The sequence below is a fragment of the Melospiza georgiana genome, chromosome 6 (genome assembly GCF_028018845.1).
Source record: "Melospiza georgiana isolate bMelGeo1 chromosome 6, bMelGeo1.pri, whole genome shotgun sequence".
In the NCBI taxonomy this organism is placed as follows: Eukaryota; Metazoa; Chordata; class Aves; order Passeriformes; family Passerellidae; genus Melospiza; species Melospiza georgiana.
This window is the reverse complement of record NC_080435.1, coordinates 53,410,202-53,435,015: the sequence shown is the minus strand read 5'-3', so window position 1 is coordinate 53,435,015 and position 24,814 is coordinate 53,410,202. Positions and strand designations below refer to the sequence as shown.

Here is a 24,814-nt window from a genome sequence, read left to right as displayed (position 1 = left end):
ACTACTTATGAAGGTGGCAAATAACTTGATTACCCCAGAACCACACTCCAAACTGTGATTACATTTCAATGATCAAATCATGGTCAAGCACCTGAGCAAATGAAAAGAGCAGTTAACCACCATCACATTCTGAGCATTATGCTGAATGTTTACATCACTATAAATCTCAACATGAGTGCTATCAGCTGCATCACTCATGAATGATTCAACTCTTGGAGCATAATTCTTCCTTGGCAGGAGCTAAAAATGTATTTAACCATAAAATTCAGACGTTTGTGCCCTAGATCAGGTGACTGTGGCTGCACTGAGGTACAAGAGCCAGCCTAGACAGAGCTGCTGGAGCCCCTGCACAGCGCCGTGTCAGGCCGAGCCACTTCAGACTGACCAACATAAGATGCACTAAAGTACCTTGCAAACAGCAATCTTTTTGTCTCCAGGAAAGGGCTACACAGAACATTCTTTGAAACTCACATCTGTTCCTGATATTTTACAATCACCTGCCAGTAAATGTTATATTCCACATCAGTAAACTGAGTGGTTTGTGGAAAATATGGTGTGCTTAAGAGACAATCAACTCACTAAAAATGTCCTACCTAGTTGGGAGAGATCCAGTTTTGTCCAGTGCATCCCTGTTGGGCAGCTGGAGGAAAGTGTTCTGATAAATATCTGCCCGAGACTATCCAAGGCCCAGATGGCATCCTGGCAGGCAGAGTAGTGCACCATTTCAGCCTCCGGTGGCAGCTGCACCGTAGAAGGACGAAAATGAGGATTCTGATCACTGACACAAAACAGATCCTTGTTGCTTTGGCACAGCCACAGAAAGCTTCCTATGGAAAGGACACTTCTGTTATTAAAATAATTCCTAATCCACTCTGAGAAAGCTTACACATCTACTTTTTCTGAAAAAAAAAATTATCAGTACATTTGAAGGCAAAACTAAAGCTTCTTGGCTATGCTCACAGGGTAAGGCTTTGAAGTACAAATACACATCCTAAGCCCTTATTTAGGCACTTAAATACTCCATTTCTCAAATAAAGGAAGTAGTAAGTGATCTCATTTAAAGAAATGTTTCATTTGAAGGAACAAATAGAGAGAAGACATGTAACAGTGCACTATCACCTCTCTTTATTCTTTTGCTCTTTTATATCCTCAATAATAGCCTTTGAAAAGCAGCATTCTTTTTCAGCTCTAAACCACATTTTTGCCACTAAAGCCAGTGTACTTAGATAATGCAATTGCTAACTGCTGTAACCAGCAGTTCAATTCCCTGACAGGGTCTCACTTTTACCAATAATGGGCAATTTTGCTGCAGTAATTGCTCTGACAGGAGAAGCACTACGTTACTACAGGCATTTCAGCAAAGCATGCTCTGAAACTTCCAACCACAAATTCTGGCAATTCATGCTTTGGCAGTTTAGGAAGTTGCTGCTCCTGAGGACCACCCATTTCCCTGTCGGGTGCCCCTCCACACCAAAGGTCAGAGTGAGTAATACATTCTGTTAATCTCCAGAAGTTTTACAGATATACTTCCACCCTACTTCAACTACTTTAGATCCCTGCAAACAGAAAAGACAACCAATACCTGAAGTAGTTCAGGATATTTAATTACTTACACCATCAATTCCACTCTGTTTAAAAATCAGATATTATACATCTGCAGTGTTGATTTACCAACCTTCTTTAGATGAAGCAGGGGAAGCCAACACAAAAATCCATTTTGTGGCAGAAGCAGTACCACGAGGCACAATATTATTCCAATACGTGCCTTGAAAGAAAGAATGAGTGGCATTAATAGGAAACACAGTTTTCTGTTAATGTTTGTAATTTCAAATTTAGAAGAAATTCTATTGCAATCAATTATTAAATATATTTTAGACAAGATTTTCTATGAAAATCTTCCAAGATACTGTAGGGGGAGGGGGAATTCTCCTCCCAACACCTGCGTAAACACACAGAGAAAACTGGGAATGCAGAAGAGGATAAAGAAGAAGATTAATGGTCTTCAACAGGGGACCAATTTGGTGATGAGGTTAAACAATATCCCAGATGCATTGTTAGAGTTTACCTAAACAACGAAATGTAGCAAATAAGTATTGTATTTTGAGAACTGTAGCAAGAAAAATAAAGCAAACCCTCCATTAGCACTATAAAACCATAACATTATGTCTTGCACAGTCACTGATCATGAGACTCCACTGTGCAAGACAAAATAGCTTCAGCAGCTTAAGGTTGCCTTATCCCAGAGAAGAGACAAATGTAGGTGTTAAAAGCAGTAACTTGTGCACAGTTCACTGGTTGGCAATGACTTTTCCATGAAAAATATTTCCCTTTAAATGAGAAAGTATTTAAGACCAAATGCTAATGAATAATTTAATGTAATTTTTAAACAAGTTAAAGCTGCTCTGATTTGCCATGGGTAATTTCTGTGGTGACAGAGTTGTAGTTAGTTATTTCCTTCTACTTAATACTCTTAACTTAAAAAAACTAAAGATGCAAAAGCACACCAACCTACTAAGTTCCCCTTTGCTACATGGAATTCATTTTTGCCTGAAGAGATCCAGACTCCACTGCCATTGACTCCGAGGAGGCTGGGCTGACACTGAAGCTGCTGTGACCAAAATGCCATTCTTAGCTTGTCAGCCACCTTCTCCACAGGTGCCTGAGCTGCTGTTGCCACCGTGTGAGTTGCCTGGATTATGGTCTGGAACAGGCTGCACTGGTCAAACACTACATAATCAGTGATGCTTACCTGGGGGAAAAAGAAAAAAAAGTGCTCTTGATAATTAATTAAGCTCTGGGGTGAACTGCACAATCTTTCACCAGAAGATTTCTTAGATTTCAAAGTGTAGGAAGAGAAAAGTAAAAATGGTACATTTTGAGTGATTCTCTTGCTAATAAGCCAAAATCAGTACTAAACCAGCTTACAACTCTTTTCTATCCAACAATCAATTTAGAAATCTGCATTTTAAGATAGGCCTTTGTTTTAGGACGTGTCCCTCTAAAAACATGCCAAACTAAGAGGTAAATTTTCAATTTCCCAAAGGAAGAGAAATTTGCACAGTGTAGCAATTCAAATCACATGACAAAAACTTGAATGCAATACTCCTTTGCAACTACCTCATGGACATTTTAATTCATAGTGCAGAAGGAGGTCTAAATAAGCAATTGCCCATGTTCTGTCATGGACAACTAGGCTGGCAACACTCTGGGATACTCCTAGAAAGGAATGAAATTTCTAAGAGCACAAAAAGAGCAGCAGTTTGCCAATAACTTCAAAGCCAAGCTACTCATCATGTGAGCATGACACTCACATGCAAAAAGGGCTTATACATACACATAGAACAAAATTCTTGTAACTAAGGTAGCGTGTTGACAAATTTTCTGTAAGACTGTTTTTGTACTCCCTTCTTCCCCATCCCTATCTCTGGAGGAAACAAGAAAAGCTGGAGGAACCAGAGTCAGGAATCCCAAATCAACACCAGACAATAATTGCAGTAACTGAGATGGTTTCACCCACATGAACTGTGGCTGAAGCAAGCTGCTCCACATGGCTTGAAGAAACCTCAACTGAATGGAAAAATGTGAAACACATTCTTTTGTATGGTGACTTATTATTTATTTTCTCTAGCTAAGGAAAAGGATGGGCACTAAAAGACAAGAGAAAAGGCTGCATTCAGCAGCCAGATTTGATGCTCTGCCTCAACAGCATGTCCTATGACCTGGCAGAGCATTTCTTGTGTTCTTGAAAGCTTCTGCAGTGCTGCTCTGAATGAGCACAGGATGGTTTTCCTTCCCTCTTTACAGAAGACACAGAAAGGAGATTTCAGCCACAGTCACACAGAAGTTTTAACATACTGAATAAAGTGTACTATTAATTGGAATTTTCCTTAGAATCTTGTGAGAAAACAACACAAATAATCAACTCAAGGTAAAAGACTAAACTGAAAGCAAAACAAAAAAATGCCTACTTGCCACCAATGGTTATCATCTCCTTGTGGTTTCTTTGAAACTATACCAGTCCTGAACCAGAGATTGCCATGGATATCCAGAGCCCATAATGTCTGCTGATCACCAAGGGTTATGCACACTGGTTCCAAAGCTTGCATTTCACTGGAAATGCAAACAAGCAAAAATGTTAAAAACCTTAATACAAATTCGTGTTAATGGCATTTTAAGGAAGCTGTTACAATGCTAATAGTTTAACACGGTTGAAATTCAGTGGGACCAAGCTAAAAAACACATTTGACATTAAATTTTCAGTTAATCAGTACTTTATATTTTATTTAAGTATAAAAAACATTCAACAACTACAACAAAAATGAGTCCTTCAAAGATCACTCAAGATTTGAAACTTGAATACATTACAATAAAACTAAACAAGCCCTCTTTTGTTCAATAAATAAGCAATCAAGACCTGTGTTCTTTAAGGTTTTGATAAGACAGCTTCATAAATGTATCTCCTCAACTTCCTTGACCTATTCTGAGAAAAATACCTGCAGTTCAGGGACTACAAAGAGAAAACTCAACTTAACTATGTGACAGAGATAAATGCTGAATTTAGGACTGAAAGTTTCCTGCATAAGTAAACGATTTTCAAGCTCAGAAAGTCAACAGGGTGAGGTGATCATATCAGACACTGAAAAGGTAGCAAACAACACCAGCTCTTTCAGATAACCTTTCTTGATAATTTAAGAACAAATAGTGACTGCCTTCTGCAATTTTAACACAAAGTCCAAGAACATGAAATGTACCTAAGGTGTAGATCAGCAGGTATTTTCATTAAACAAACTCATTAGAGTACGAGCAAATTTCACATTTGAACAAAGACACAGTAGTTTCTCAGACTGTTCAAGAGCCAAATACCAGGCTGGGAGGTAGCAGAAGTCAAGGTTTCACAATAGGATATTCAGTAGATAAAATCTCCTGATAACAAGAACTTGAATTTCTTCCTAAACTTGCACCAGGCTGATGTCACAAGAGACACTAAATTCAACATTCTCAGAGCCAGCAGCAGAGACTCAGTGCTTTTAACTTTATCACAGATGAACTACTGTGGGCATAGAATCAACTACAAAGTTAAATACCAACTACACAAAGTATTTATAAAAATCTGGGGCTAAGGAGTGCAGAAGCTGTGTGGATGACCAAGAAAATACATACATTGAATCTCAGGTAAAAAGAAAAAAAAAAAGAAAAAAAAAAACTCTCAAAAAACTGGAGAGCTCCTTAAAACCATTAAGCCACAGATTAAAGAAGGAATATTTAACAGAAAATCACATTGACAGACATCATAAAGATATTTTAAAAATTTTTTCTCACTCTTTAAACCTGCTTCTGTTTGTGACAATTCCTTTCATTACATAGCAGTGATGGATGGATGGATGGATGGATGGATGGATGGATGGATGGATGGATGGATGGAAAGAAGTATACACAGACAGACATCTAAAATAATTATATCCACACACAGTGGTATATAGACACAGGAGCTCAGGCAATACTTTTCCAACCATAAGGGAGCTCCAGCACAATCATTTGTGTCACTCAGGCTACGGGCAGCACGTCCCAGCAGCGATTACCTGACAATGTCGCTCTTCCAGTGCTCGCCCTCGGGGCAGAAGCTGCGCACTCCCTCGCGGTAGAGCAGGGCGCGCTGCTCGCTCAGAGCCCACACCACGTTGTTCCTGGACGTGACCTGTGACAGTGGATAAGGGCAGTCAACCTTTACTGCTCGGGCACAAGGACGATCCACACTCAGGCCTGGAAATCAGAAAATGAGGATTGCTTTATAAACTTCGGCTATTTGCAACAAAAAGGAAAGAGAGAAAGCAACTCAATCAAAGAAAATGAGGAAGGCAATCTCCTTGAAATGCTAACATTTGTCATTTGATCACAATTTCCTTGAGTGACCGCTCTTTCTGTAAACTACTAATAATTTCCTCTAAAAAATAAGACACTATACATCCTTCAACACCCTGCACAGTGCATGTCCAGTGCTGTCATTTCTGTTCCTTTTCTCCCTCTAGTGTCAGCACCAGGAATCTCCATTTATAAAACCTCTACTAGAGGTGACAGAAGAGTCAAAGAAAAAGCCAGTAATGGAAGAACTTTTGCCCAAAACATGCCAGGGAGAGAAGCAACCTGATGTGAGTAGTGACAGCAGAGCAATTACAAAAGAGCATGCCACAGTGTGTAGTACTGAAAGGAACAGAGAGGTTCTGGTAGATTTACAGGCAGTTTGCACACATTTCTACAGCTAATCTACAGGAACATGTCTTTACAATTACACTGAAGCTTGATTTACACATATGAAACTGCATGTGAAACATCTCAAGAGACACAGGTTTTGTTTCATCTCCTCATGCTGCCAAAATCAGTATGAACAGACTCGTGTATAATATATTCTAGACTAACAAGAACACTCATTTCTAAACCTCTGAGCACACACTTTTGTTATAAATGTTACACAAGACAGTGAAGGGGATGAAAAGCTCCTGGAGCAATAATTTTCACTGGCTGCCTCTCATTAGGAAGACTGATATACTGAGAATTTATTTTTTGCATCAAAAGACAAATCTGGAATCCTAAGAACAGCAGAATGTAAGCTGATGTAATCAAACCAATCTCCCAAAGGGAAGAAAAATATTGATTTAAACCTCCACAGAGCCCTGTATGATTAGCATCCAAAATTTACTCCCCATCACCCCTATCCATGCCTGTTGGCAGTATGCATGCGACCACAGGCAGGCCACTTGATTTCTCTAGGACTACTACACTTAACTTAAAAAAAAAAAATACACTGTCTTTGAAACAGTGATGTATACTTAAAACAGTTTTTTTAATCACAAAGAATTTATGCATTGTGCAACGAGAACTAAACCTAAAAGAGAAATTAATAGAGTGCCAAAATTAAACAAAAGGTAAATAAAAATTTTGATAGCCACTCAGACATGGTGTCCTGCCTGTATATGTCTTATACAGTTTGCCCTTAACCCAGGCCTCCTCTTCATTCACCAGTAATTTCTTCATCAGGTTATTGGTAATTTTTCCTTAGTAACTCTGTGCAAGCCTCACACACCTGAGAGTCCTTGGTACTTTTCTCCCTTAACTCCAAAACTAGCACTACCATCCTTCATCCAAGCTGCTTGCATTTAGCCTGAATACTGTTTGCATAACACCTTCCAAATACATCCTCTTCTACTCACTGAAGAACTTAAAACTAAGGCCACCACTTCCAAGTTGCCACTACAAAACCCCTTTGTCCAGTTTGTGCCTCACTGACATGCAGGAAGAAGGCAGCTGCAATTCCTGCTCCACAGCCCATTCTGTTCCCCCATGGCTTTGCTTTCTTGTCACACAGAACACATACCACTTGGCTATATTCCCAAAGCACCTCACCATCTTCTGTCTCAGAATACCTTCCTGCCATTATCAGGTGGTAACTCTTACCTTCTAGAGATCTGTGCTTTCCAAAACACAAACCATCTACTTTTCCCTATTCTGCCCACTTAAGGCTGAGTTGTTTCAGTGCACCATACCACTTTCAAAGCAAGGGTACTATTTTGATATTTTCCATAATCCCTTTCCATTTATCTCCATCCATCTCATATCTTCCCCATGCCATAAATTCCCTGAACTGTACGTACTCTACTTGGCATACACAAAACAAGTGGCCATGAACTGGCTTTTCCACTCTCCTAATTACACCAAATCTCACATCTGTTTCCAAGTGTTTCTCAAGATAAAAAGGTTTCCTTATGTCCTGGCTGTGGATAAAAGTTTATAGCAAATTGCCATCATCCCACAGACTTGAAATCTAATAATCTCAGCCCACAAAAATTCAAAGAGCCTGCGATTAATTCAGGTACCTGTTTGCAGATATAGATCTCCATTTGTTCTGATAATCCAGGCAGTGTCATCACTTAGAGCTACAAATACAGCCTGGGGTAAAGCCTCATACCAGTGCCTTTTTCCTTTTATAGTTACTTTTCCACAAGCAAAAGCTTTGTTAGTCTTCTGTTCAATTTTCCAGAGAAGAGTCCCTGCAAGAGAAGCAAAGAAAGAACATAATAGCACTCAGCAATTACTGCAGCAGCCACAGGTGATGTGTCCCAGCTACACCTAAACTAACAGGAGGGGAAAAGCAAATCAAAAGCATTAAACAAAAATGCAAGTTCAAAAAGCCCTTACAATTTTTTTTTTAAAGCAAGACCAGAACAGTAACTGACTTCTAATATATAATAATATCTTAAAAAAAGAAAACCAAATGTAGCTCCAAACTTAACTGCTGGCTTTACCAGAAGAGTACACCGTCATAATTTCCTTTGAATGATTCCACAAAGTTGCATTTAATTCCATTTTGACATGCTGTGGTTAACCTGCTCCTGGCATTAACACATCCATGGCAAACTGGGGATGCTAGAAACTTCCACAGATTCCACGAAAAGCTGAGTGAATTGAAGGATAAGAAATGCAGAGGAACAACCTTTTTGCCCAGGCAGCCTGAGCCACCATCAACTGCACCCTGAAACTACCACAGTCAAATCTGACACATGCCCAAGCCTTTCACTTTTCTGCAGGGACCCTGCAGGACCACTTTTAAGGGAAAGACACTGAGCTGGATGAGGCCACACTCTCACCTACTACAAGTACTCCCAAATTGTTTTGGCTATGGCTAAGCTCAGCGACAGATCAAACAGAATTTCTTTCTTAAAACAGATAGCAAGTCTTCCCCTACAGACAGAAGGGAAGACTGGCATGTGCTTTTAGAGATGACAGGGAAGAAAAGTAGTGGCAAGGCAGGACACAAGGAAATTAAAATGGCTGAGAAACTTTGTATTTTCACGCCAGTCCTGGAACAATCTGGAATGCCAAAAGTGACGCAAGTTTATAACCAAAACCTGCTTAATTTTAATCCAACATAATCCTCATTCACCACCATCCAGAACAAATGCATATGCAAATGTACTAAAACTTCAAAGTTTTTTTTCTTCAGCATTTAAAAAGAAATCAAATCAACCAACCCACGCATACACAAAGCCAGTTCTACACTTACAAGAAAAAGAACTTTAAAATTGTGAATCACAGAATGGTTTGGGTGGGAAGGGATCTTAAAGATCATCTAGTTCCAACCCCCCTGCCAGAGCAGGGACACCTCTCACTTGACCAGATTGCTGAAGGCCTCATCCAGCCTGGCCTTGAACACTTCCAGGGATGGGGCATCCACAGTTTCTCTGGGCAACCTCTTCCTGTGCCTCACCACCCTCACAGTCAAGAACTTCTAAAGCTCTGCAACAAAAATCAAGGTTTTGTATAGACAAGGAGCTTTTTCTTCTCTGCCTACCACTAAACGGCTACTTCTGAAGTTCACTTTAACCAGGCAAATAAATGCACGTTGAAAATCTCCCAAAATGCAATGTGAACCTGCTAGAAAGAGCCATTCAAACTAGAACATGGGATGCAGAGGTAGTGAAGATGCAGCCATATAACTGTGACTATTTAAAAAACAAACAAACAAAAAGAAATCCAAACCAACACACTACTTTTACATGAAACAACTAAGTTTCTGGAAGTAATTATTTGGAAAAAAAAACAAACAATAAACTCCTATGTGGAAATAACATATGCACTCAACTATACATGTAATCTCATAAAGATGACAAGTTACATATAATTAAATAATAAGTGATACTAAAAAACATCACCAAAAGCCAACAAAAAAAAAAAAAAAAAACAAGAAAACAAAGGAAGTGCCCAAGTCTATCCAAGTTTTATATTCACAAGACAACAGTGCAGCAGCAGCCAACCTACCTGAGGGGGAAACTGCCACCTGCTGGACCCCATCCTCAAACTTCTGCCAGCGCAGGCCGGCCGCAGGAAGGGCGCTGCAGTACAGGCTGCCCCGGTAGTCCAGGCACCAAATGTATTTTTCTGAGACAACCAGGCTCAGGATGCCATAGCCAGGGCCAGAGTATCCCATCCAGCTCTCTGCAAACTAAAAACTGTAGAGTCAGAACAGTGTCAGGTGTCTTCCAAGTGCATAAGAAAATGAGTATATAAGAAGAGCAGCTCCCACGTTTTGATTTTAAAACATGGGAGTACTAAAGTACTTTAATCAATGAAGAAATTTGCCTTGTGTAAAATACAACTACATCTGTCACAGCTCTCTAAGGCTGTATGTGCACAGTGAGACTGCTTAAACAACAGATTTAGGAAAAAAATAAACCCCTCCACCCTGTCATCCAGCTCCAAAGAAGGAACACATAGAAATGTACAGTCTGCCTGTAGTTCAGGAAATTATTCATTGTCTAGGAAGTGATGAGCAAAGGGAACAAAGCTGAAGGGCAGAGACAGCTGAATATCCAGCTCTGGTACTCTCTGTATGGTAGAGGAGCCACGTCTTGCACAAATCTGGTTTACAGCCTGCTCTCTTAAATTTTGATTGCCTGCATGAGGTGAACTCAAGAACTGCATACATCACCAGGGGAGGTTTCTGAACGTGACAGAGTGTAAGAATACCATAACCTGAAACAAAAATCTTCTGCACTTTGGGCTGCAGTTGTTAGTAGATAGGACACCAACAACTTATAACTCAACCTTTATGAATTACTATTTGGTTGATCTCAATACAAGGCTGTTACAGATCTAAAAGAAACAATTCCCCCACCCTACAAAAACTGCATTTCCTTCTTAAGACTTCTGCTAAAAGTCACAGTGATTCTTTTGCAGATTTTACAATTAACTTTAGTACTTCTTTTCTATAGTATCTATGAGGATTACCCACAAATAACTATGAAAGAAAGAGGGATAACAGAAGAAGGAAACTCTACATTTTAAACAGTACTAACTACTGCTGGCTAGGGGGCAAAGACTAATCCTTATTCTGAGTATTTAGAGGTAAAATAATCCTTAAGCAGAAGCCAGCCATGTGAGATCATTTGCATTAATTCTTCATGAAGTCAGCTGAATTTGGGAACAGCATCATGCAGAATTTGGACTACTGGAGAACCAAACAAGCAGCAGCCTTTGAGTGTGACTGAGTTTTACTGTTCACTCTAATGGATGGGTTTCTAACAGCATTTTTGTTGAGCTGGGAATAATACAGCCAGAACAGCTTCTTTGCATTGCAAGCACACATGACCCATTTTGAAGTCAGATATATCACATTTTTTAGGAGTTATAACACATACTGTTGTATTTTACTTGTGTATTGAATCAAGTTAAAAAAAATTGCTCTTCTAGAGATATAAAGGACAGTAATTGCAGGAATGTTTCTTTTTGCTTCTTTTTAAGGTTAAAGGTACTTTAATTAAACCAAAAAGAAATACCTGATCAGATTTTAACAGCACCATTTCATCTAGGCTTATCTTTGCTGCATCCTGTGCACCAGGCACAGCACCAACTTCAGGCATGCTGGTCTCTGAAGATGAATATGGTAATCCACGTCCATAAATATCCTCTTCATCACTTGAGGCAGATTTTTCAGTCCTACTTTCATGAGTGTCTGCTACCCTTTCAGCAGTGCTAGTACTACATTTAGCTTTGATTGCACTTTCAAAATTCCACCCAGAAATGGAACAGTTATCTGAATGAACATTGTCAGAGATGTCACACCGGAGTGCAGAAGGCTCTGACAGAGCACTGTGGATTAGAGAGAGAGGCTGTTGGTCTTCCTCACCAGTTTCATCACTTTCCTTTGGTGTCAGAGATGTCTGGACACCAAGTATACTGTCACATTCCAAAAACATCTGGTCTGTAAGGTCTGCATCTTCAGAAGATTTTTCAGTATCCTGCAGCTTCATTTTATCCAAGTCTTCATCTATTTTGCACAATGTAGGAAAATCCTGCTCCTCCTCCTCCTGGCTCAGCTTTCCAGGAGAGCATTCACTGCTTGCAGAAACCACAGCACCATTACATTCACCACCAACACTGCTTGTCAAGTCTTCTGTGAGCATCAGAGGAGATGCAGATGTCAAAGGATCTATAACAGCTGAAGTACCCATGCCACTGTCACTGTTTGGAAGGTTCTGTAAATCAGCCACATCTCCATTTTCTTCATTAATTAGTGCATTTGCTAACTCAGGAGACTGCAGGACACTGAAAGTTTCTGAACCATTATCTTCTTGCAAGATTGTATGGGACTCCATGCTGAACATGCTTTCCTGATCTGGAGATCCAGTACTCAAATGATCAATGCTGCCACTCATTATGCTGGAAGTCATGGAAAAGGAGTCTGCATTCAAGGAATGTGGACTGTCACCAGAAAGCTGACGCTCATAAATGGGTGTGCCTTCCAGAGAGCTGTGGTTTCTCCTTGTCCCACTTTCTGTGATCACACACACACACAGGAAAAAGAAGGAGAAAAGTAGTATTAATAAAATCTATTAAATCCCAGCGCCAAGCAAAAAATTAAAATATTTTCAGAACTGGAGGAAGAACAAAGCTAAATCTAAATTTTAACCATACTGATTTTTTTTCAACTTTAACATTAAATAATACATATAAAGCCAAAAAAAGTCTTAATACAGTAAACAATTAAAATAACTGAATACTCACACTACTTCATGAAATAAAGAGGATGGCTAAGAAAGACACTGCCAAATATTCTGAATAGGATGAACACACATTACACAATTCCAACATAAAACTGGACACAGAGTCCACTGTGTGGTCCCATTAACAAATACATTAGAACTCTAAGCATGCTTACACAAAGGAAAACAAAAGAAATAAACTCCAAACAGATCGAAAAAGTCTTCATCAATTTATCACTTTTAAAGGAGATTTTCATCTTAAACAGAAATGGCCCCCACAACCCCTCAGCCATTTCAGAGGCACAGCACCACAGTACACAGGAAGCCTGCTCAACACAGACTCTTCCATGAAATGGGCTCTCACAACGTGCAGTGTCAGGCAAAGTTCTGCTCCACCTACCCTGTTTCTTCTTTTTTTTCTTTTTCACCTTAATTGGCTTTACAATCAGTTCTTGGTCAAAATCTTCAGAGCTGATGGTGCTGAACCGTTGTGAGGAAAGCTGACCTTCCCTCTGAGCTTCTGGAAGTTGCTCTGCACACAGCAGGAAGCTCGAGCCGCTGTCCACGGAGTTGAGAGAGCTGCTCCTGCTCCGGGATTCACTCACCACAGAGCAGCCCCTTCTCCTGCCTTCACTGCTCAAGTCTCCCACTCTTTCAAAGCTTTTCTCTGATAGTGTTGGAGTTTCCAGATCATCTTTCACTGAAGAAGTGGTGCCATTTTTATCACCAGTCACTGAAGGAGAAGTAACCATTTTTCTTTCTGTTTCCACTGAAGGGCTGGATGATACAGATGAAACTACTGATGATGGGGTCAGCAATTTAGGACTTGTATCTGTTAAAGGATTTGACAATTTTGAATTCACATCTGAAATTGTCCAAGAGAAAAATAAAAGTATAAATACTAGTTTAAGTATAAATACTAGCATCATGTGAGTATGGGCATAATTTCAGAGAGTATTGAATGAAAACAATATTTATGAAAAAAAATTTCTAAGCTAACAACATTTAAAAATAAATACCTGTGCACAAACACACTATAAACTTCCTGCAAATTAATCTATGAGAAAGCACCTCCCCTGAGCCCTGTATCAAACTTCTATTAGCAAAATTCTGAATTTATGTTTCTGTCAAAAGAACAGTACAGGTCTGCAGCTTGGAAGATCCAATTCTATCACACACTGAAGTGCCATCCTATATCTTTAACCTCTTCATTCAAACATTCAGTGGCTTGAAAAAAAATCAAGGAAAATTACCAGATAAATCACTGCAGTGATTAGCAGAAAATACACTTCTAAAGGCTCCTTTCAAACTATACTTGAAAGCTCAAAAAAAATAATAAACAGTCTCTAGAAGTTTGTGAGTAAAGACCTGCCTAAATGACTAAAGCTATTGCCAATATGCAATGACAAGAAAGTTAAGTTCTCCAGCATTGAAAGAGACTCCATAGCACATTTATTAGTATTTTGCTAAAACAAAGCTAAGATGGAGTATTTAAATGCATTAGTAGTCCCTTTTAAAGAGTTCTAGTAACATAAATGTTTAACTCAGATGGCAACAAGTATGAAACAGCCAAATTATTTTGGGAATTTTAGTGAGCATTCTTTGGATTTATTTGCCAATTCTTTCCTTCTTTTTCATTGCTGGGAATGCTGAGATTTCCCCTGGAACGTGGTTGGTGACAGGTGGCACAGAATCAATGCATTCAGCTGTTGAGACTGATCTAAACCATGATCAGGAATCCAGACTGCTTCAGCATCATGGTTCAGAATGAGCTCCCAAATGCACAGATTAGAGATGCCTCATTAGGTTAATGCTGATCCACTCTCCAAAAAGGCAAGCATATTTAATTTCTTAATGCCCCCATTCTCATTGCAGCCAAAAGAGAAGCTCAGATAAGTAGATAAAGCAGATCTCTAAATATAACCTATCAGAACAGATGAGTAACTCTACAGGACCTGCCAGGTTTTTGTAACAATCTGAAGGGATTTGCCTGAGGTTTGATGTGTTTCAGTTTTGTTGGTTTTGGGTTTTTGTTATTAAAAATGTACAATAGGCACCATGTTCCATGAGGTACACACTAATTTATACATACTAAACTTACTGATTTCTACATAGTAAGCTTACTAATTATACAAACCTATTGATGACACTCCTTCAGGTCTATTTGAAATTCTTATAATGTCTCTATCTCCCTTTAAGAGAAAAATCTCATTGTTGGTACAGGACACAGACACAATATCACCATATCCTTCCAAGCCACCAATCAAAGCCTGTAAAGAGTCAGCAGAGAAAGAAATAATTGGCATTAGATTAAGAGAGTGTTTGCACAACATGGTACTCTTAACAAAAGCATTCTCTGGATTTTAATCAACATAAATAATAGAGGCTAAAGATTTTTATCTTATCAAAAAAAAAAAAGAAAACAGAAAAAAGAAACAGAAAAGAACTCTCTAATCATGATGCAGCTCCATTTTTATACTATTTTAAATTCCACAGATCCATTCTTTGTCCAACTAAAGGCAACTAAATATAACAACTTAAGCAATATACAATTTGGTGGCAGAAGAGTGCCACAGTATGAATATTTAATATCATTTAGACAAAAATATACTAGCTTGTATCCACATTCATATGCGTTTTTAAGACAATAAAATAGCTAACACTACACTGTATACCAAATAAAAGGTAATACATCTTTTTTTCAGACACCAGCAGTGGTAGAAGAGAAGAATAAATAGTTCCAGGCACATTTTATAGGCCTAAAATATCTTTTTGCACTAATTCCTAGACTGTAGGTTTCTATATGTTTCACTAAGCATCAGAATTAATTATGATGTTAAAACCTTAACTGAAAGCTTTACATATATGCAATTTTCATAAACAACATACTGAGCTTGGTGAGTATATCATTGCAATGACAACTTGAGAAGGGACACAATAAATATTCTTTTTTTTTTTGTTTTAAATAGGGATTAAAATCACAGCCATAGAATGTATAAGCAAAACAGATTCTCATGGCATAACATGAACAAAAATATGGAAGAAACAAAATATGCAACCACAAGATTTATCTACCTGGTTTACAGTGTCCAGTAAATAGATGCTGTATTCATTCCAGGTCAGCACCCATCCTTCTTGGAAAAAGCATGAGACAAGCCCGAGGTGTTTCTCTGGAGAGCTGTAACTTCCTCTGTCAGGTGGTTCTAAACGAGGATACAGTTCAAAAGTTTTTATTCCTCCAGCAAATACATCTTTCAATATGAATGTGGCCTGAACAGTCCCATGAACATCAGACTTCCACAGACGAAGCCCAGGTCTGGCAGCAAATAGTGTCAAGTCACTCTGTTTACACAGGCCAGGTATAAAACATGCTCCAAATTTGCCAGTGCTAAAATGCAAAAGAATTTATTTTAAAAGCTATATACTCAATTTTGAAACAATTTAAAAACTAAAGGCACAAATTCACAAATGATCAAAAGTCTTTGATTAAAATATCCAGTCAAACATCTGAAGTACAAATTTAGTTACAGTAAGACAAGAGCAGTAATTCCAAATAACAAGTCTCCCCTCAGCTTTGGATGTTAGACACTACATCAACAAAGCAAGTTAAATGACTCCTCCTAATAAGCTTCATAGCCTTAATGCCACTCTATCCATCTCAAAAAGATCCTACTATGCACTCTTCCCTCCACCAGAATTTACAAAAAACAAGCAAAACACTACAAACTAATGCTGAGGAACTGGCAGCCTTTGCTTGCAAGAAGCACAGAACAGACCCCAGCTGTTAGACCCTTCATTTCACAGAAACACCATTGCTATCATCCAAGAAAACCCTTCCATATAAGATGGACCTTGGTATTCCTCCTACTATTCATAGCCCTGGAAGATACATCATAAACCATCTTTCAAGGGTAAATTTCCTCTCCTTAAGAGAAACAGTCAGTCATGCTGTTCCATGACCAGGTTCCCTCTTCCTTACTTGAGAGGGATTACATAAGAGGAGATGTCAAAGTCACAAAAGAGGTTCCCAGTCTTCAACTCAAATTTAAGTGCTTACTATACATTCTCCCTGTTAACTCACTTCAGTGTATAAGAAAAACAGGGATGATGACTTGGTTTTTGCATTAAATATTACATCACCCATTAGACAGATTTGATTACAATTGCTGCAAGTCACAGCAAACAAAGAGGGATTGCAGAGGAAGTTTGGCAGTGTTTTCAGTTTAAAAAATGAGAAAACATCTTAAATATTTTTGCCTAACAGTGCCTTGAGAATATGATCGTGACATACTTGCAACCACATACTTTCTAAATAGGTATAACTGTCATTGATGTTTGATCCCACACAGCTATGGTAACTAGCTTTTTATGAGCAGACTGCTGTGTTGTATTAATTTTACTGCCTAGATGACTCTGTCTGTAATTCACTTCCAAGAATTAATAGATAAGCCTGCATCAGGATTTTATGAGGGTTACTTTTTTCTGGGCTGTGTTCCAACTTGGTTGACGGATTTCTCTTCTGTGTAAAAAAGCAGAGTCCGCTGTAAAGTGGAGACAAGCAGCACCTTCTGGTTGTAATCCAACTGCACAATCGAAGAGGGCTCTTCCAACACAAGGCTGGAGTTACAAATACCCTGTCAAAGACAAACACACAATTCACAAGAGTCAAACCTTCCTAAAAATGCAAGGTGGTAACTAACAAAAAGCTTTTGAACAAGAAAACAAACAAAAAGCTTTCGAACTGCGTTGCATGAAACTCACTTAATGAATATAGACTTAACTTATGTAGGCAAGAGGAGAGTTAGATTGTGTGTGACACACAAATGTAGTTTCTCTTGGAATACTAGCTAATACATTGCTCTTGAAATCAACAGAAACTTTAGAAACTTTAGGACACGTTTTTTTTCCTTCTTCCCCACTGCCAGCTGATGCCTTGCTGAGACAATCATTACTTTTGGTGGTTTTTGTCAAACCAAATTGAGGGACAGTCACAGATAAATCAGGACAGATGTTGTTTAAACTTTTCTCTCATTTAAAAATTCAAGTTAGCATTAATTTTGTTGACATTTCAGGTCTGTATTAACTAACAAGATGTGAGAAAAATTCCATTTACTGGTAACACGCCACTCAGCCAGCAGCACCCAAATGTTACTTTCATTGTACACTTTAGACTAAGATGCTGAACAATTCTGGGAGAAATACTTCACCAACAGAGCCACATCAGTCAAAAATACCCCTTCCAAACAAAAGAGAAAGTACTGACTGAAACCTGAAGAAAGATTTGATAGTTATTTCATGAAAAATGAGAAGGATCACTACTTCTTTTAAAATGCATTACTTTTTTAAAATGATAAGACAGTTCTGAAAGATATCCAATGGTTGCCTTGCTGGGTGTGCACACACTGGGCCAAGTGTACAGATACCAATAAAGCCATCCAACTAAAGACATAACACTGAGCAATTAAGTAACTGCTGAATATTTAAACACACAAGAATCCTTTCAGAAACTGCAAATGTGAATTAAGATCCCTATAACAAATGCTTACCTGGTCTAGGTCTAGTGCAGAGTAGACAATCTTTCCTTTGTCATCTCCAGAGAATAATTTCATTCCATTGGGACTCCAAGCTAAAGCTGTAATGCTACTTTTGTGGATGCCAGCAACATCAAATCTGCGAAGCTGTGAAACAATAACAAAGCAGTAGAAGAATGAGCTGAAGAGAAAATGGATGCACAAAGCCTATTCAGTGACTCCTGACTGGTTTAACTGGAGATCAAGTACAAAAGTGCAGGTTCTTCTAAAGTTTATTTAGCACAGAAAACCCCCCTCCACCAAAGAGATCAGCCAAACATGAAAAATCTCTCAGAAACATATTTGATTAAATACAGCTTTTGTAATGCAAAGCATGCTTTAATATTATTGTTTTATATGCTTAACATATAAAGCCTAAAACTTATTCACAGCTTTTTCATCAGGCAAGACTGGCTGGGTGTAACTCTTACATAGGATCACAGTAACACTGTACTAGAACTGGCCATACTAGAGCTCACAGAGATTTAAGCAAATGAAAATATTTACCTGTTTGTTCCTTCCAGGTAATGAAGACACAAGCTGGAAAACTGCAACCCGGCCTGAGGCTGTGCCAACAGCAACCAGATCATCAAAACAACTCAACAGCTTTACAAAAGTTATAGATTCACACCTCCCCTGTTGAAACAAACCATACAAAGAACTCAAAGTTAATGAGACACCAACAGAGAGCTCAATTCAGAGCAATCAGCTTCATTGGAAGAGACAACAGTAAAAGTTAAAGTGTTTACCTCAAAATTATATTTTTTCATCTGGTTTATGTGTCTGCAGTAGAGATAAAGCATTCCAATGCTGCTCCCCACAGCAATGTAGTCTCCATTGGTATCAAGTGCTGTCAGGTAAACCACGATGGAGCGAAAGCCTTTCTGGATCTTTGTAGGAATGGCATTGAGGAGATAATACAAGGGACAAAATTCCTTAAATATAACTGGTGAAGCCACAGATGCCATGGCAAGGATTTGCATCAGCAATTTTAAGGCTGAAATAAATACTTCTACATGACCACATAAGGAAATCTGAAAGACAAAAGCAAAAGACATGTCATTGACTTGTGTGCAGAGAGTAAAAGGGTAACAGCCACAATCTAGCAAAAAAACAAGAAAAAAATCTCATATTTTGCTTTGCATAAGAAAAAGCAAGTTAAACTCTTGAAGTGAATGTAACCTATTTTTAGAAAAAACATTTTTTTTACCAAAATGTGTATTCCTTAAGTTCAGCTAACATATAAGGGTGTATGGTAACCACTAAATATGGGATAACCACTTTTCCTTGCATCTGTAAATTTGTCAAAGCTGAGTTGGAATGCAGTGTTTCTTTTCATCTGCCTAGTGAAAAAGCCATGAGGACTCTGACACTGAACAATCCATGTGATGTATTTCTTCATCTTTCTGCAGCCTCTACCCTCAATCCAACCAGTGCCCAAGAGCCTGGGCTATTACAGGGTTGCAAGATCAAAACAACATTCCAGCATTTGTGCTCCACTCCTTAATGCCCCTCAGCCCAAGAAAAAACACAGCTGAGAAGCACTTCAGCTAGAGCTACATCTGCTATACATTCAAACAGCAACCAAAAAATTAGAATAATGTGGGAAGAAAGGGGTGAGTAAAAACTTAAAAACTCCTATTTTGACAGACACAGGAAAATATCCATGTAGCAACTGAATTTAGAAAGATAAGAAGCAAACAGGAAAAAAGTACCATATGTCCAGGTTTCCTTTTATGGATAAGAAAATAATTTCATGCTTGTGAGCAGTACAGTAAATATACTTAGGGAAGAATATCTATGAATAACAAAAACAAAGAGTCTGTTTGCCTTCTCCAAGAAAAACAACATAGTCAGAGCTCAGCACAGCAACAGCATACTGGCACCTTCAGAAAAAGCTGATCAGGAGGAACGACAAAATATTCAAAAAATTTAATTAAACCAAGCAATTTTTCTCAGCACTACAGCCTTGACAAGAACATTTTGCAGCAGTAGCTGCTGCTTCTCCTCATGGGTGACTTTGAAACATGGAAAAGAAAAGAAGCCTTCACTCCTCGAGTTTTATTTTGCTATGAACAAGTGCAGTTAACAGAATGGTAGAGAGTCTTGCAGTTTTCCAACACAAGAATTTTGAGGAAAGTTTTTGATGGTTGTTTAAGATCTTAACACTGAAGATTTTTTTTAGCTTCAGCACAGTTAGAACTTCCTTAGAGAAATAAAAAAAGGAGATCTGCCAACTGAAGTTAGAAATGCTTCCAAATGCTCACAATTATTCTGTGAACTACTCCCACTGCAATTTGTGATATATCCTATTGTGCCTTGTTTTTAATTCTCTAAGGATGGAAAATGTTTTTTGTTTGGCAGCTTATAAGCAATACATTGCTTGCAGTGTGTACCAACTAAACTAGACAAAAAAAAAAAAGCTGTTCTAGTTTAATATCTCCCTTACTGTGAAAGACTCTGGTGCTTCAGCTTTCCAACAATTTCAGTTACTGTGCAAGAGCATTCAGCACATGCACTTTGGGCCCTGCAACACTTGCTGTCAATATAAAATTGCACTAAGGCCACAGGGACTGTTTGCAGGACATTGCCCATGCATGTCATACACAAGACCACAAGAATAAAAACTGGGTTTTGGGCTTATATTTTATCTGCTACAAAAACTGCCAATAGCTACACTAGCACCAACTGTTAGAAGTTCCTAATTGTGGTAAATTTTACTGCTTGCTAGAGTTTAGAAATTAATTCCATTCTGCTCCAATGTTTACAACCTGCCATGATGTATTTCATGAAATATCAAGACCAGCTGATACACATGTCCAAACTATTTCTGAATGAAGAGTTCCTTTCAGAGGTGTTTACAAAGTTATCTGTTAACTTTAGCACATCATGATACTTCCACAATATTTTCACAAACCATTGATTTCCTATCCTGTATTTTAAGTCTCCTACCCTTTCCTTCATCATTTTCTGCTATCTACAGTCAACTAAATATATAAAGAATCCACTGTTAAAGTGTCATTTGCTGCTCTAAATGTGCTGTTTTGCCACTTTAGTAATTTTACTAGTCAATGGTCTTTCTTTTCCCTAATAAAATAAAAAATAAAATCCAGTTTTTGTCCTGAGTCTCACATTTTCTAATCTTCCTGTGTCTAACCTCAACTTCTACCCCTACCCAGCCACTGCCTCATGAATTCCACATATTTTATTTTGGGTTTTAAGTCCTCTTTGTGACTCTTGCAATTTACATCTCTCAGCATCCAAAGCTGCTCCTGTAGCTGGAACCATCTCACACTCCTCAGTAACCAGAGGACTTTCCAAGCCCTCAGAATTCACCCTCTTTCTTATTTCCACCACTTATTCTTCCAGCTCAACTAAACCATTAAAAACAGAGTAACTGATTACCAGCTATGGAAATGTGGAAACTTTTATTATCTGGAAAAAGACTTTTGCTCATTTCTCCACAATAACCCTTCCTGCTACCTGATGTATATTTTGGAAATTTACATTTAATTTTAAAAAAGAGTAAAAAAAGAAAGCTTGACAGGGGTTTTTCTTACTACACACAGAAAAAAATATAGGAGGAATTACTTCTTGTCACATACTAAGTTAAATTTGAAAACTCTGCTGTTAGGTAAGGGCTAAAATAAGATTCATAAAATTTATATACCATCTCTAATAGCAAAGTAGTCAACAAAAAAAATTAATATTTTGTTCTCTATAATCCATTTACCCTGTACAATCAAAAAAAAGGAAAAATTTATCAATGAACTATACTTTCTTGACATTGCACACAAATTAGTTTCACCTTGAGCTGTTTACAGACTAACAAAACACTTCTACTGATTGTGTAAAAACTTAAAAGTGAAAACTCAAAACTTTTATTAAAAGTACTACTAATATTAGGGAATTTTATCTACACTAACCAAATGTATAAGGGACTAAAACATCTCCCATATGGCCTATACATTCAAAACATCTGCACAAATGCCACAATTCTCTGCTTTTGAGCCTAAAGTCTTTAATATCCCTCTAACAACAGCTGTGTATCACATGTAGTCTGTAACAGCTTTAGGATTAATTGTTATCTGTTTTTCCTACCTCATTAATCAAAGGCAAACAGCAGATCTAATCTATTTTCTCAGGCAGATTTTGGAAGTGGATGCATGTGTTCAGTCTGTGTCAGCCCCAGTTACTCTGAAGTACACAACAGCCATACAGGGCAAAGCAGCTGGTGCTAAGCAGCTGTCCTGCAGAGACAGAGTGGAGAAAAACCACATCAAAAACAATCACCAGAGTCCTTCCTTCTCAACTCTCAGACTTCACAGTTTCTTCAATACTGCATTCAGGGTCATGCTTCGAAAAATAGCTTTTTTAAATTTTTTTTTCCCCTGGTCTTAGAAACAGGAATAAGGCTCAATGCTGCCTAACAGAGACAACTAAAGTGAGAGATAATCCTGTGCTTCAGCAGACGGGCAGTGCCCAAAGGTTCAGTGCCAGGATATGCCACAGACTGACTGCAGGAAACTAAAGCTGTCACTGCATCTCTCTGAGCCCAAGGGTCCTGTTTGTACTAGAGGGACAACAGCCACATTAAAAAAAAAAAAATCTTTGACATTAAAACTTAAATGTAAGTTCTTCAGAGCACAGACAAACTCCCATATGACCGCAGCTAAACACAAGAGTCTCTGTTCTCAGCTAGATCCTGCCTACTAAAGAGAAAAGCAGTTTTCTTTTCGCATACTTCTCCCACACACAGCCCCAGGGCAGGCTACCCCTCTGTCACATCTCCAGAGCTCTTCACAGCACAGTGCTGCAGAACAGAGCACACAAACACACACCCTGCCAAAGGACCTCTGCTTCCCGTGCCCTGCACACAGGTCAGGGTTACCTGATTAACTCACACTTGGCTTTACACAATTCATTACATGTTGCATTTTCACCTTGTGAGAAACTCACTCTCTGAAATTTTAAAAGTTTAATAAGGGATAAAAGGGACAATATCCAGCACTGGAGTGTTTGGGAATATGCCAAAAACACACAATTAGCTTAACACAGTGTTCTTACATACTGTTACATTACAGGGGATAAATAAATACTCATAAGAGTTTACACATATTCAAACATTCCAGTGAGTTTAGGAACTCTTTTGCTTGGCTTTAACCTTTAACTTGTCTGCATGCCATCTTGTAGATTAAATCAATACATTTTATTTCTTCTTGAGGCTCCATTCTGTTGTTTTGACACTTCCTAATAACTAGAGAGTCAGTAGCAAACTTCTCTTGCTGTCCTGGTTCTTGTCACTGTTATCTTATCATTCAGGTAAAATGGTCCACAAATGTGAGAAACCACCTAGCTATTTCATACCATTATCTGAGCTAGTTACACAAAAAAAAGCATTTTAACATTACATAGCTTTTATTTTAATATTATGCTAAGACCTAAGATATATATTGATCACACTATTATTTATATAAGCTATAGGGTACATACATAAACTGACAGGTTATATTATATCAAAAAAGCAGTTAAAAGGAATTACCAATTGTACTATATCAAAATCTTTGTGATCAATAACTTGCAAAAGCAAATATATAAATGCAAAAGCCAATAACTACATTTGTCATTTATAACATGGCTCAAACTAGGTTTGTTTTTCTTCCTCTGTGACATAATAAAAAATAAATAACAAAACAAAGAATCTAGATGAATGATGCGGAAAGGGTAAAAAAGGGGAACCTACAATCACTGCACATCCTTATAGAGATGGGAAAATTCAGCTGATGGTCTTGTGACACCCTATGAAACCTTCACAGAATCCTGGAATGGTTTGGATTAGAAGGGACCCTAAACACCATCCAGCTCCAAGCCTCCTGCCATGGGCAGGGACACCTTCCACCAGCCCAGGCTGCCCTGAGCTCCCTCCAAGCTCGCCATGAACACTTCCAAGGATGGAGCACCACAGCTTCTCTGGGCAACCCGTTTCAGCGCCTCGCTACTGTCACAGTGAAGAATTTATTCCTAGTACCTAACATAAACCTGCTCTTCTTTCACTGTGAAGCAATTCCCGCTTGTCTTAACCCCCCCCCCCCAACTTAAACATATTTTATTGAAACACACACATATGTTTCAAACCTCTCCTTCCCACCAGGTGCCTTCCCGCACCTGTGTGGCTGCAGCCTGTGCCAGAGGGGGACAGAGCCCGTGGCTCCAGGCCGGACACCCATGGGGCTGCCTCGCCTCCCCGCCGGCTTTACCTCGGCTTATGCCGGATTTACCGCCCAGACACAGAGCCCCGGCAAGGGGAGGGCGACGCAGCCGCCCCGGGTAACGCAGCCCCTCCGGGTAACGCAGCCCCTCCGGGTAACGCAGCCCCTCCGGGTAACGCAGCCGCCCCGGGTAACGCAGCCGCCGGAGCCCGCCCCGAGTCTCCTCACCGAGCGCTGCCCGGGAGCGCCGCCCGCAACAGGCGCCCGCAGGCGGCAGGCCCCGCTGGCGGCGCTCGGGGAGGGGAGCGGGACCGGGCCGGCCCTGAGGGGTCCCCCCGGCTCCGCGGGGACGCGGCTGCACTCACCGCTCCGGGGCGCGGGCTGCGGCTCAGGGAGGGCGGCAGGGAGCGGCGGCGCCGGGCCCCGAGGCGGCGGAGCGGCGGCGGCCCCGGTGCCTGCGCCGCTCGGGGGCCGGGCTGGGCGGGGCCGGACGTGAGGAAAC

The 24,814-nt window shown here is 39.3% G+C and overlaps 1 protein-coding gene across 3 annotated transcripts in view; it reads right to left on the bottom strand.

Moving 5' to 3' along the window:
- The window catches only part of TECPR2 (tectonin beta-propeller repeat containing 2), a 41,047-nt gene extending 16,290 nt beyond the window's left edge, over window positions 1–24,757 (bottom strand). The window contains exons 1-17 of one of the 3 annotated variants that reach the window (XM_058026015.1): window positions 24,678–24,757; window positions 22,205–22,353; window positions 18,853–19,137; window positions 18,611–18,739; window positions 18,080–18,211; window positions 17,010–17,167; window positions 15,609–15,921; window positions 14,671–14,803; window positions 12,934–13,398; window positions 11,328–12,325; window positions 9,811–9,994; window positions 7,869–8,042; window positions 5,580–5,760; window positions 3,969–4,110; window positions 2,509–2,749; window positions 1,676–1,765; window positions 594–827 (exon numbers count right to left, since the gene is read on the bottom strand). In XM_058026015.1, coding sequence (XP_057881998.1) covers window positions 594–827; window positions 1,676–1,765; window positions 2,509–2,749; window positions 3,969–4,110; window positions 5,580–5,760; window positions 7,869–8,042; window positions 9,811–9,994; window positions 11,328–12,325; window positions 12,934–13,398; window positions 14,671–14,803; window positions 15,609–15,921; window positions 17,010–17,167; window positions 18,080–18,211; window positions 18,611–18,739; window positions 18,853–19,086 — 3,808 coding nt within the window. In that variant the 5' untranslated portion in view covers window positions 19,087–19,137; window positions 22,205–22,353; window positions 24,678–24,757. The remainder of the gene's footprint in view (window positions 1–593; window positions 828–1,675; window positions 1,766–2,508; window positions 2,750–3,968; window positions 4,111–5,579; window positions 5,761–7,868; window positions 8,043–9,810; window positions 9,995–11,327; window positions 12,326–12,933; window positions 13,399–14,670; window positions 14,804–15,608; window positions 15,922–17,009; window positions 17,168–18,079; window positions 18,212–18,610; window positions 18,740–18,852; window positions 19,138–22,204; window positions 22,354–24,677) is intronic. The other 2 variants (XM_058026017.1, XM_058026016.1) reach the window with 2 other exon arrangements.
- Window positions 24,758–24,814: the final 57 nt, after the last annotated feature.